The 13853-nt window shown below is 32.9% G+C and overlaps 2 protein-coding genes across 2 annotated transcripts; both read right to left on the bottom strand.

Moving 5' to 3' along the window:
• Nucleotides 1-8146: 8146 nt before the first annotated feature.
• Nucleotides 8147-11276, bottom strand: LOC108766858 (uncharacterized). Its single transcript, XM_018516391.1, has 3 exons — nt 10904-11276; nt 8895-10190; nt 8147-8787 (listed from the first exon to the last, which is right to left on the bottom strand). Exons 1-3 carry the CDS (start codon nt 11229-11231, stop codon nt 8342-8344), a joined length of 2070 nt encoding a protein of 689 aa, XP_018371893.1. The 5' UTR covers nt 11232-11276; the 3' UTR covers nt 8147-8341.
• A 576-nt stretch (nt 11277-11852) lies between these two features.
• Trm7-32 (tRNA methyltransferase 7-32) lies at nt 11853-13780 on the bottom strand. Its single transcript, XM_018516387.1, has 6 exons — nt 13734-13780; nt 13507-13665; nt 13250-13319; nt 12951-13150; nt 12474-12868; nt 11853-12319 (listed from the first exon to the last, which is right to left on the bottom strand). The coding sequence occupies exons 2-6, from the start codon at nt 13625-13627 to the stop codon at nt 11882-11884; spliced, it is 1224 nt and encodes a 407-aa protein (XP_018371889.1). The 5' UTR covers nt 13628-13665; nt 13734-13780; the 3' UTR covers nt 11853-11881.
• Nucleotides 13781-13853: the final 73 nt, after the last annotated feature.

The following is a 13853-nucleotide window of genomic DNA, read 5'->3' as shown; positions in this document are numbered from 1 at the left end:
CAAACTATTGCAAATATTTATAACAATGGTACTTCAAATTTATGACTCAATCCGATACAGACCGAATCATAAATTTAGGCTGTATATTCGTGAAAATAAATGTGCATGGTTCTTTAAGAGAATTCTCGTTTCTACACATTATGCTATAAAGATATCATTTAATACATCTGTATATTCGAGAAAGATAACGATTGATGTCAATCATCGACACTCATTGTTATCATGCTTTAAAGAAGCGACAACGTGATAAAACATAAAACGATGTGTTTCAATAAAAATATATTTGACGTGCGGCAGCTAATAAATAACATTTTAATAAAAGATAAGAAATAAAATAATATATTCTTGTTGCCTTTATTACGAAATTCGAAAGTTACACAATTGAGTATGAAAAACATTGTGGATCTACTTGTGCAGCGAAGTAAAGATTTTGACTAATGACTTTATAGCAATTCGCGGAATACTATATTTTTATCTTTTTATATTAGTATGATCGAAGAGTATCAACGTGACATTGTAATATTATCGATTCAATGACATTTCCTAGAGAAAAAAAGAGGGTCATGGTTCACTGAGAACCTTCGGCGACACATATAACATTGTATGCATAATGTTAAGATGAACTCAATTAATTAAAGTAAGCATATCTCTTTATTTTTTTGTGTGTAAAAGAGCTGTAAAAGAGGAATCTCATTATTATTATTCACTAGTTGGAAGGATTGAAAGACATTTTTAAATCGAGAGATTTAATCCAAGAGATTAGTTAAAAGATATTTTTAAGTAGTTATAACAAAACTTTCTCGTATATATTTATGCTTTTAATTTTAAATTCAAATAACAAACTTTAATTTAAACACACCGACATATCTACAAGCACTTCCGATGAGATTAATAAAATTGATAGATAATTGATGTGCGTGTAATAACAACATTCTTTAAAAGATCAATATACATAATCATACGATATTTTGACATCGGCATACGATAATTCCTTCTTTTCTTTATTGTGTAATGTGAGATCAGCCTCCAAAATGATGCAATATTTGTTAAGCAATAAATTCTTGAAACATGTTTTTGTCTCCAACTAACATATTAATTAATATCATAAATTTTTAATTAATTTGTTCTAATCGTTCTTATACTTATGTCTAATTATTATAAATATAAAAGAAATACAATGACTCGATTCTAATAAATCAAAACATACTACTACATTATATAACAAGATATTTTTAGAAGTATATGTTTTATATAATAGGCATCAAAGATTTGATATTAATTTTAATATGACTGTTTATAGACATGATAATACAAAGATAAACTTTTTATATCTGGACTGATTTAGTTATGCAATTTTGACATCGCTTATGGAGCAAAAATTTCTTTACCAGTAATTTTGACTATTCTTTATGATTAGATATTCAGACGTTTTTATTTGTTAAGATTTATATATTCCGACGTTATTATTTTGTAATTTCAAATTTGTTTCCTAACATTGAAAATGACTCGATTGAAGTCGAAACGTTTGTGTGTAATATAATATTATTAAATTGTTTTATGTATTTACATCTGGCTCGTTGCTCAACCTTGTATGTTTTGGTCTAATTATTATATTTTAAATTTTAATATAAAAATTATATGTATTCTAAATCATTCAAGATAAATAATACAGCTTTAGAAATCAAAAAAGAGATAATAAAATTTTGATCAAATAAATGTCGATTATATTTTAAAATCAAAATTAATAAATGAAATAAGTTCAAACGATTAAATCTAACAAGATAAATAATGTCGATATGAGCCAATACAGGATATTCGAGTGTAAATTACATCATTTATTAAGCAAGTAAAGACACGTAATCCTCGGTTCGGGTCCTCATCAGAACAATTAACAACGCAAAAATCAAAAACAAATTATTCGGAAAAAAGCGCATTAAAGAAAGAATGCTCTAATACGTGAGTTAATGATTAAAACTATTAAATGTCCAATATTTGTCGAAACTTGGTCATTAAATTGTCCGATTTGCTATATAAGAAATACAATCATTTTTTATTATGTCGGAGAATCACGATTTTATGAAAAATAATGTCATTTACATGAAGTCAAACAAGTTGTGGAAACTATGAGTAACCATATTGTTATTAAATTGTCCGATTCACTATTTAAAACAAAAATAATGTGAGAAAATTGGTCAATATTAACATTTTTTAACAAATTATTTAAACTTACGTAACAAAAAGAACGAGACTTTTCACGGAGATGCTGATGATTCGAGCAATAGACACACAATAAGTTACAAGACAAATCGCACAGAGTACCAAAAAACAAATTTTGTCAGATATAGAAGGAATGAAAAACCATTGTTTTTTTTTACTTCCAAAATCTGTTCACTATGTTTCTGACATTCAGACCCTATGTAATTTAATTGATCAAAATTTTTATAGAGACTTCTTCGTTGTGAAGATTAAACTCAAAGGATAACCATTATTTAGTAGAATCTTAATGATATTATTAAAATTATTATAATAAAAACTAGGATGTGATAATAGTAATACCCTACCAATTAGACTAATTATTGTGCCTATTTTTTAAGAAAAAGGATGTCAAGAAAAATAATTCAAAAATCGACCTGAAAATGTAGGTTTACGATATCAAAATAAAAAATGGGAGAAAATTCCCTTCTTAATCAAGCAAACATCCAAAAAATTTAAGGTATTGCCTCCAAATTTCATAATAAATCTTAGTCTCGGATGGTAAGAGTAAAAGTATCTAGAATTTCATCAATATTCAAGGTATCAAGAATCAAAACAACATTATTCACATAAAAGAGAGGAGTCACTGAAAGTTTTTTTAGCGAACATGACTCTAAGTCTTACATAACTATATCAGACACTATAGGAGATAATGGTGAACCCATAGGTACACCAAAAGTCTGTTTATAAAATTTTTTATTAAACACAAAGAACGTAGAATTAAGAACTAATCGTAATGCTTTAAAAAATTCCATTTTTGGAATGTCAGTATTCCTCTCAATAAGGCTCCACCTACTTGAGATATTTTCTAAAACTAAGTCGATAATTGGTACATTATTAAATAGCGAGACTATATCCAAAGATAAAAGTACAGTATAGTCAGATATAATCAATTTAGAAATGTTTTTAGTCAGATGATAGCTATTATAGCGTTTTCAGCTCGCCGTAAACTTTTATGAATAATTTTATGTAAAAACGAAACCAAATTGTGAATGAGGCTGCCAATCGACGAAGCAATGTAACGGATAACCCGTCTTATGCATTTTAATTAGTCCATATTATATTTTAACTCAATTTATTTGCACGAAACTCGATATCTATAAACACTTCCGATGAGATTAATAAAATGGATAGATAACTAATGTGCATATAATAACAAATCAAGATAAGAATTTAATTAAAAGGCTTTGCACTTGTTTTCATATTGATTCTGACACCATTTAAGCTAAATTAACGATTACAAATCAATAATAAAAACGTCAATTAAACATTAACACATTTTAAACACAGCGTTTTAATGTAAAGATTTAAGATTGTGTTTATAATTAGAATAAAATAATTAAATGCAGAAAAAACCAAACGTTACCGAAAGATTATCTTGAAAGAACAATATTAAATATTTATTACTTAGTTTTTTCGCATTTGATTATTTTCTTCCAATTATCGATATAATCTTCATTAAACCGCTGTGTTTAACGTGATAATTTCTATAATCTGACGTTTCCATTATTAATTCATAAGTTATTAACAGCATGAAAGAAATGAAAGAATCCACTGTTTCGAGAACTACTGAATGTTCATGATGTTTGGTTTGTCCGCGATCAAAGTCATTATAATTGAGCGCAAGTGTGATGTAACAGACAGCGCACTGGTCTAATATACTAGAGATTCCGAGTTCGATCCCCGACAGAACCGAAAAGTTCGAAAAATTTTCATACACTCGTAGCTTCTCTCGGAAGGCAATGGCAAATCACCGAGTATATATTTACCTCCTTAAACAAGAAACCTCCCTACCAAAAATTGCCGATCGGAATCGGCGTTTAAACTGTAGATCCCTATATGCATTACGTTCAATCAGTGTGCGCGCAAAGGTACATGAGAGGGAAGCGCCTACGCGCTGAAATAGCGTGTGGCACTTGAAAACTAAAAATCATTATGTTGTAAGATTGGCATAACACATATTTATGTCTTTAATTATAAATATCAAATACAGATTTAATTTGTATTGAAAATTCAAAATAATGAAAATACAATAGTTAAAAATTTAAAAAAGATATTATAATCATAAATTGCCTTTATTTATAAATAATTGCAACATGCACTCTAAAATGACGATTGAGTCCTGCGAGAGCACAACGATGAAACCACAGAGTAATAAGGCTTCTTATCTATTCTAGCAACAAAGAGATAAGATATAAGAAGCATTGTTACTGTGTAATTCGATATGCTGTCGCAGAAAGCGGCAGGACTTAATCGTCATTTTAGAGTGTATGTTGCAATATGTATGTCGCTCACAGTCAAGGATCCTTGACTGAAAACCTGCATCTCCTTCGATACTCCTCTGGGCGAAGTTGTTCCGCGTCCTATTAATCGACAGTCGTCCTCTAATCACCTTGTACCATCCTCTCTGACGTTACGCGAGGGGACTTCTTGTGTCCAGTAGAAATCCAGTTGGATCTTCTTTCAAGGACGCTTCGGTGGCCTCATGGAACCGTTTACCAAAACGAACTTGGCTACTGCTGGCACCGCTGGATAATTTCGGCGAGATTGACAATTTCTCGACGATCTCTCGTCGTTGGACTATTTCAGTTGCTTCGATGCTTTTCGGTACTCTCAAACCCGAAACTAAAATCTCGAAAAAGTTATAAGTTAAAGTTATTGCGAACGTGATATCTTTCAACCGCTTAAAATAGTTAATTTGTGAATGATTTTGAAAATTTGACTTACCAGATAGATTTCTTAAGGCGTGCTTCATAGCTTGCGCGACGAATGACAAAAATTCACCATTGTCACTATATCTGCTGCTTTGTACGGAAGAAGACGACGCAAATTGTCCGTTCGCTGCGTTGTCCGCAGAATAATTCTCTGCACTGTCGACACTCATCTTCATCATCGTAATAGATCTTTTACAAATTTTAATAGATTCGGCCGTATTCAGAGGTGACTGACGATTTGATACAAGTTGCTGTTGCAATTTCTGCAGGCCTGAACTGATCAAAGGCATAAAATCGGTGATCAATCCTCCTGAGTTGCTCTCCAGCACCATCATCAGCACTCTGTTGAAATCTTGTTGATTTATAATTGACCAACCATTGTTGATTTATAATTGACCAACCATTGTTTACTTCATTGCTTACCAGGATTTTGATTCTCCTTCTTCATATTTTTCGTGTTGTCCTGAATGATCTCGATTTGCGAATTGTTTAAAAAATTCTTCGGGGGTTGTATTAAAAAACGCGTTGTATCTTCAGGTTGTCATTTGTGACCTTCGGAGTGTTCGTGTTTTCCATACTGTTCGTTTGTATTCTGTTATTTGGGTCTTTAGTGCCTTCTGCTGCAGTGGCCCCCTTTTGCACATCATGAGACTTGACCTCCTCCAGCGACATGTTGAAAATAATCTGCACACAGAACTCCATCAAGTCCCCAAACTCTGCCGCAATTTCATACCGATGGGAGAACCTTATCTTCATGACATCCTCACAAACATCATCTGACATAGGCGAGTCCCGTAGGGTGCTACCCTCGATCGGCGTCAAGTCCATATTTACAAGAGACAACACTTCATTTTCACATTCGCAGTTATTATCTTAGCATCGTTGTTTGCAACTTTTTCTTGCTCTACTTCCATGATGCTCAGTCTACTGAGATGCTCATGGCTGGATGGCAACGTTAGACAATTCCAACGTTCAAACCACTTGCACGTACCTAAAGTTTTATTAAAAATTATTATATTTTAACTTGATTTATATGCACGAAACTCGACATATCTCTACAAGCACTTCCAATGAGATTAATAAAATGGATAGATAATTAATGTTCGTGTAATAACAAATCAAGAATTTAATTAAAAGATTGCACTTGTTTTCATATTAATATTTCTGATACCGCGCGTTTACGCTATATTAACGATTACGAATAAAAACGTCAATTAGACATTAACACATTTTAGACATAGCGTTTAATGTAAAGATTGTGTTTATAATTGGAATAAAATAATTGAATGCAGAAAAAACCAAACGTTACCAAAAGATTATCTTGAAAGAGCAATATTAAATATTTATAACTTGGTTTTTTTTCGCATTCGATAATCGATACAATTTTCACATTAAAACGCTGTATTTAACGTGGTAATTTCTATAATCTGACGTTTCTATTGTTAATTCATAAATTATTAATAGCATGGAAGAAACGAAAGAATCCACTGTTTCGAATAATATTAAATGTTCATAATGTTTATTTTTTCCGCTATCAAAGTCATTATGTTGCAAGATTGGCATGACACATATTTATGTCTTTTTAATTTAATTATAAATATCAAATACAGAAATGAGCGTGAGCGTAGCATGGCACAGCGCACTGGCCTATCATGCCAGAAATCCCGGATTCGATCCCAGTACTTATCCCAGTAAGAACGAACCAAAATTTTACGCTTGTGTCTCCTCTCGGAAAAGGCCGGCAACCTCCCGAGAGTATCCCACAGAAACATTTCTCGAAAAATCCGCCGTTCAGAACCAGCATGAAAACTGTAGGGCCCATATGCTTATGGCAATTGAATAATCAGCGTGTGCACCACAAGCATATGAGAGAGGTACGTGTAACACAGGCCAGAGGCTTAATGTAAGAAGAAGAAGAAGAAGAAGAAACACAGATTTAATTTGTATTAAAGATTCAAATAATGAAAATACAATAATTAAAAATTAAAAAAAGATCATAAATTGCCTTTATTTATAAATAATTGCAACATATACTCTAAAATATTAAAATAATTTAATGTAATTTATTCATTTTTAAATCGCATAATTTTTTCGGAATACAAACATATCTATGTAACTTTATATATATAAAATATCATCACGTACTAAATGAGTACTAAATATCTTCTACTGTTTTAAGAAAATTTTATTTCTATGGAATTATATAGATTTAATCCTTTTTAATCCTTTAAATAAAACTGTAATTTAAAAATAATTGAATTTTGACTAATTTTTTTATGTTATTTCAAATTTTAATTTGTTTTTACAAAAATTAAAGGATGCTTTCCAACTCTTTAATACATTTTGACACGAACGTACACAGGAATGTATAATGTGTTGCGTTGTGCACGACTCAACTGGAATCAAGTGCATACGTTGATCACGATTTCGCGCGCGCGGATCGAGTTTCATTTTTTAATATCATGCCTACATCTTAGTTAGTATTTTTTAATTCGTAATAGTGATGGAAACAATGTTTCCATCTCTCCCTCTTTTCTTCTTTTATTTACATATAGTCGCAGTTATAGTAACTATTCAATCACTAGAAAATACAAGTTTACACATCCGACGGACTGAGTATGGATGTGTAGTGCTGTGATGATGATTACAGCAATTGGAACGCAATTTGTGCCACTGTATACATAAAAGTGTCTAGGGATATTGCAATTGAAAAAAAAAACATTATATTTATCTCACCTATGTTTTATTCACTTTATATTTTTAAAGAAAGAATTTTCAGAAACAATTTTACAAAGTAAAATTGCATGAGAAATCAGTGCTGTTTTTTATAAATAAAAATAGTTTTTTATTGAATAATATAAAAGATAAAATAATTTCACTAAAAACAAAAAATCAAACAACTGTTCTACGCAAAAAAATCTTATTAAAATTATTTCTAAAATAAATTTATATTAGCAGCAAACACAAAAATAAATTAATCGTTTTTTAAAGATCTATCAATTGCATAATCATTTCTCACGTTTCTCGCAATAGAGATTCCACGAAAGAAAACTTTAAGAAATGCACAACAAAACATTAGAACACAATACAAAGCAGTTTTAATTAATAAGTCATGCTATAACAAATTACAAAATTAAAGATACTGATTAGTACGCTAGATAAGCTTTGAAATGCGGGGAAATGATTTCTCTTTTTTGGGCTTACGGTGGTCTGGGAGACTCCAGTAGCATGCGTCACGTTTGCCGTTGTCTCTTCCACGATGACAGTGGTACCTCCAAAATTACCGCTGATCAAGTACGCCCCACCACCACCGCTAACCACAGCCTCCTATCGAACAACCCAACATGTCGATGTTTTGTTCGGTTTTCCTTGATTTACTTATCGTTTGATTTAGTAATATCTATCTCTTTTTTGTTATAGGAAACATTGTCTGTACTTCGACATGCTCTCGCAGGAAGCGGCAGGACTGTGTCGCCCACAGTCAAGGATCCTTGACTAAAAACTTGCGTCTCCTTTGATACTCCTCTGGGTGAAGTTGTCTCGCGGCTATTCCGCATCCTGTTAATCGGCAGTCGTCCTCTAATCATCTTGTACCATCTCCTCTGACGTTTCGCGAGGGGACTTCTTGTGTCCAGCGGAAATGCAGTTGGATCTTCCTTCAAGAACATTTCGGTGGTCTCACGAGACCGTTTACCAAGACGAATTTGGCTACTGCTGGCACCGCTGGATAATTTCGGCGAGGTTGATAATTTCTCGACGATTTCTCGTCCTTGGACTACTTCAGTTGCTTCGATGCTTTTCGGTACTCTCAAACCCGGAACTGAAATTTCGAAAAAAGTTAAAAGTTAAAGTTATTGCGAACGTGACATCTTATCTTTTAATCGCTTAAATAGTTAATTTGTAAATGATTTTGAAAATTTGACTGACCAGATAGATTTCTTAAGGCATGCTTCACAGCTTGCGCGACGGATGATAGAAATCCACTATTGTTACTATTTTCGCTGCTTTCTACGGGAGAAGACAACGCAAACTGTCCATTCGCTACGTTGTCCGCAGAATAATTCTCTATAGACTCTACACTCTCAACACTCATCTTCATCGTCGTAATAGATCTTCTACAAATCTTAGTCGATTCGACCGTATTCAGAGGTGACTGACGATTTGATACAAGTTGCTCTTGCAACTTCTGTAGACCTGAACTGATCAAAGGCATCAAATCGGTGGTCAATCCTCCTGAGTTGCTCTCCATCAGCACCATCATCAGCACTCTGTTGGAATCTTGTTGATTTATAATTGACCAACCATTGTTTACTTCATTGCTTACATTAGGATTTTTATTTTCCTTCTTTATATTTGTCGTGTTGTCCTGAATGATTTCGATTTGCGAATTGTTTAAAAAATTCTCCGGGGGTTGTATTAAAAAACGCGTTATATCTTCAGCTTGGTTGTCATTTGTGATCTTCGGAGTGATCGTGTTTTCCATGCTGTTCGTTTGCATTCTGTTATTTGCGTCTTTAGTGTCTTCTGTTGCAGTAGCCCTTTTTTGCGTGTCATGAGAGTCGTCCTCCATCGACATGTTGAGAATAGTCCGCACACAGGACTCCATCAAGTCCCCAAACTCCACCGCAGTTTCATATCGATCGGAGAACCTTACTTTCTTCATGACATCCTCACAAACATCATCTGACACGGGTGAGTCCTGCAGGATGCCACCTTCGGTCGGCGTCAAGTCCATATTTACAGGAGACAACACTTCATTCACATTCGCAGTTATTACATTAGTAGCGTTGTTTGCAACTTTTCTTTGTTCTACTTCCATAATGTTCAGTCTTCTGCCTGAATTGCTCCTAGTGAATTGTTCGTCTTTGCAGATCTTAAAAGGCGTTGTCTCTTCGTTTGAGCTGTACAACAGACAACTAAAGAATTGCGTTAATTGCGTATCGCTCGTCTGCGTCTTCGAGATCGACGCGACCTGTGAGATCGACGACGAGTCCGTCTTAGGCGTTTTAAAGCTGAATTCCGGTACGGAGAGTGTCTCAAAACCGGCCTTTTGACCAAGAAGCATCGGTGTACTGGTCTTGCGATAGATTTCCGGCGGCGTGCAAAATCTGCTGCCGTTACAGTCGCTTTCGCTTATAGAACATTGTTTTGATTTCTTTTCGAGATACTCGTGGCTGGATGGCGACGTTAGACAATTCCAGCGTTCAAACCACTTGCACGCACCTAAAGTTTTATTAAAAAATGTGAAATTTAATAAAAAATACTCAACATTGAATATAAAAAGTCTATTTACAGATTTGAAAAATTTACACGATACATATCATTTAGAGAATGTGTTACAATGAAGAATTTTTAATTTATTACTTATATAAACTTTACATTTTGAACTTAAACATTTTAATTTTGACTTGCTATATTATAATCTTTTTCGTGCTGTTTTCGATGCTAAGTAATAAAACTTTTAAATAGACTTTAAAATAGAGACAAGACTTTACAAATAAAAATACAATTTTATAATAGATAAAGAAATATCGTGTATTTGACAGTCATTTATTTCTATATATTTCTAACAGACCATAATGTTTATTGTCTAATAAAAGAATGAAAAAGAAGTTGTATTAAATTCTTTATGTAATACTGAAATATCAATTAAATATTTTCTGAAGACAATAATTGCCTATAAATTGATAAAATTTTAATGAACTTATCCTTAAAAATTTTCAACTTTAAGACTCGATCATGGCTGTGTTCCATTTAACGCTCGCAACCCTTGCGAGAATCGTTTGTCCTTGTTTCATATTTAATAAATAACAATTGTGAAATGATTCCACGCGTTGTGAGCGTTAAATGGAACGCAACCCATGGATGGTTTTTTATTTTTACAAGTATAACTGTATACTGTTTGGATCTTATTATTAATTCGCGTCGTAAATTACCAACAGACTTGAAATCTTCTCTGGATGCAAACAAATCACCGCATAGCCGGCAACGCAATGGCAAATGTTTGTTCACTATGTGACACAATAATTTCTCATCCTCCAAGTTCAGTTTCGTGGACTCACACTGTCGTAACGGCAATATTTGAGAGGCACAGAGGGGACAATCGGTGTTCACATTGGGATGCACCTTGTCCACGTGACGATCACGACATTTTGTGCAGCAAAATATCTTCTTGCAGAACCGACAAGCTGCATTCGCCTGTCCGAATTGAAAAGTTTTTGGAAATCGTGTAGCGCTTTTAGTAAATATTTTGTCTTTCAACATATCGAGATGTAATTGCTAAAACGATCAAATGTTTACTAACTGTTCAACGACAAATAGTTCGTCAATACGTTCACAGGATAATAACAATGTAAACGGACATGTGTGAGTATATATATATATATTTAAAAATAGATGAAAATCAGGGTCTATAATTTATAGAATTTATAATAGATTATACGTATTTTCTACAATAGATTTATATTATATATATTTTTTAAATTTGTATTTATATAACCGCAAATTGAAAGTAAAACTTAGGATAAAACAATTAAAAATTATGTTTTTTTTGTTTAAATTTATAAAAAAAATTAAATAATTTTTTAGACAAATAAAAAAATAAAGAAACTTTATTTAACAGTACAAATTAAGGAATTTGTTTTCGATAGATGTTCGATTTCTGGAAATTAAAGTAACAGATCAGAGATTATTTTTTAGGATAACAATGTAAAAAAATTTTTATATATTTAAATAATAATTAGCATATATATAATACGAAGAAATAAATTAATTGTTTTGCAACGCATTCAGTTATTATCCGTATTTTCTTCTTCCTTAGATACAAGTTTAAATATTGTGACATATCAATGTGTATGTCTGTTTTTTCTTCAATATTCAATTTTCATTAAATCTAAATTTTCATTAAATTCGGATCAGTCATTATCTGAAACACTAGAAACACTAGAAGCGATCAACACTTCAGATGTCTCATCTGTGCATTCATTTGCTTCGTCGTTATTCTCGCTGAAGTCGGTGTTATGATCGGAAGTATCAAGCTGATATAAATTTTGTAATCCAATGACTATTTCCTCTTCGCTACTTTCATCCTGCATACCTTTCATGGATGTACTCGGCTCATTGTCAAAGTCATTATTTGCAGAAATCAATTTTATTTCGGATATTGATGATTCATTTTCGCATTCTATCGCCGTTTTGACGTCCAACGCGCTCAAGTCGACATCAACGTTGTTTTCATTGGAAGTAGAAGCGCCTTTCTCAGCCCTTTTCCTATTCATTAACAATGCTTCCGCGTAAGGTGGTGCTATGGGGGCTTGCACTGGTTCGTGGTACTTGTATTCCTTACCGTCATACTGAAAATATTTACGAACAAGATAGAATGAGATATAATATAAATAAAATATATAAAAAAAAAAGAAAACGTAAAAAAATAGCAAGGAATCTCCTTCTATTTTATGTTAACTTATCTAATTCACAGTTAAACGAGAATATATATGTCACACTCACATTTAGTGGATAGCTCATATCAGAATCGGGCTGGTTGAGATCTCCACACACGATGAACGGAACGATGGTCCTATTCACTCCTGTCAATTTATCGAAATCCCATGACTCCTCCATCATCCAAGGATTCAACATATTTGGTTCATAACCTTCTGGCTGGCTGTAATCCTTACAGACTACAAACGCCTCAATGCTCGAGTTGCGGGAACTGCTGGGTTTCGTGCAATAGACGTAAGGGAAAAATATTCTTAGTTGAGCATACAAAAGCGACACATCCTTGGCACGAAAGATCTTTGCGACAAATGTTCCTCCAGATCTCAAGATATACGTAGCTATGTTCAAAGCAGCCAGTAGCAGCTGTGATTGGATAAATATATCCATATCATGTAAACCAGTCACTACAATCAAAATAAAATTTATTAATTATTTCAGAAAATCTATATAGAATCTTAGCAAGAAAAAAAATGATAAGATATGTACCATCAGGTGCTCCATCACATACAACTAAATCTGCACGAGAGTTATCAAAGTGTGCAATGATCTGTTCTGCTGTGCTGCTATTAGTAATGTCACCTTGCAGTTGAATAACTCCTTCCAAGGGTGCCATCGCTTGTAAATCAACGGCGACAATTTTTGGTTTAGGTGCAGGACCTTTTTCCAAGGCCTTCTTATAATTCTCTCTATAAAACAGAAATATACGATTATTTTACAAACGACCCTTTCTTATTATAATAGAATAGATTTTATTTAGTACTTGAACTTTGATAAAGTTCACTTACGTTAACTTGCGAGCTAAGACCTGGCTCCAGCTTCCAGGTGCAGCGCACAGATCCACTGCTTTGGATACTCCTGAAAGAAAAAAAAATTTTTCTCATGTAAACACTTCTGTCTCACATTTATTATTTATTATTGTTAATTTCATACATTCTTTTTTCGTTATCTAAATCAGTCTATATAATCTTAGTTTATATGAAACAGCTAAGATAAAAAATGGTAATTAAAAAGAAATAAATTTATTAATTAGTATTATACTCACCATCAAAAATATGACACTCCGAATCAATTTGGAGCAGCTTGAAAGCACTCCGGGCTCGCCATCCTTCTTCTTTCGCCTTTCTGTAGTATATATCGCGTTTATCCTTCGAGGTCTTCCCCATTTTCTATCAAGATTGAACTTTCTGTTGCACGAAAGTATCTAAAATCTTTTAAATAAATTTAAAGCGCTTCGAGAATGCAAAATCTTGTCTTCTTTATTTATCTTACGGCACTCAATCCTAGAGAAAAGCATGATGCAAGTGCGTCATGAATGATGCACTTGTCTTATGGAGGAAAATAGAATTAGTATAAAGCGGGGAGCACAGACTCTTGCATAACGCATAACAC

Source organism: Trachymyrmex cornetzi, unplaced genomic scaffold (assembly GCF_001594075.2).
Source record: "Trachymyrmex cornetzi isolate Tcor2-1 unplaced genomic scaffold, Tcor1.1 scaffold637, whole genome shotgun sequence".
NCBI classification, from domain to species: domain Eukaryota; kingdom Metazoa; phylum Arthropoda; class Insecta; order Hymenoptera; family Formicidae; genus Trachymyrmex; species Trachymyrmex cornetzi.
Note: the sequence above shows the minus strand (reverse complement) of the source record. Positions and strands in the feature narration are given on the sequence as shown.

What these genes read in the sequence shown, in the direction of transcription:
- LOC108766858 (XM_018516391.1), bottom strand. Translation starts at nt 11,231, where the DNA reads ATGTTGAAAGACAAAATATTTACTAAAAGCGCTACACGATTTCCAAAA. An exon ending in AGAAGATTTCAAGTCTGTTG is followed by an intron (nt 10,191 to 10,903) that starts GTAATTTACGAC and finishes ATAAAACTTTAG; the next exon opens with GTGCGTGCAAGTGGTTTGAA. An exon ending in TGCCTTAAGAAATCTATCTG is followed by an intron (nt 8,788 to 8,894) that starts GTCAGTCAAATT and finishes TCGAAATTTCAG; the next exon opens with TTCCGGGTTTGAGAGTACCG.
- Trm7-32 (XM_018516387.1), bottom strand. Translation starts at nt 13,627, where the DNA reads ATGGGGAAGACCTCGAAGGATAAACGCGATATATACTACAGAAAGGCG. An exon ending in GGAGTGTCATATTTTTGATG is followed by an intron (nt 13,320 to 13,506) that starts GTGAGTATAATA and finishes TTTTTCTTTCAG; the next exon opens with GAGTATCCAAAGCAGTGGAT. An exon ending in ATGTGATGGAGCACCTGATG is followed by an intron (nt 12,869 to 12,950) that starts GTACATATCTTA and finishes TTTTGATTGTAG; the next exon opens with TGACTGGTTTACATGATATG.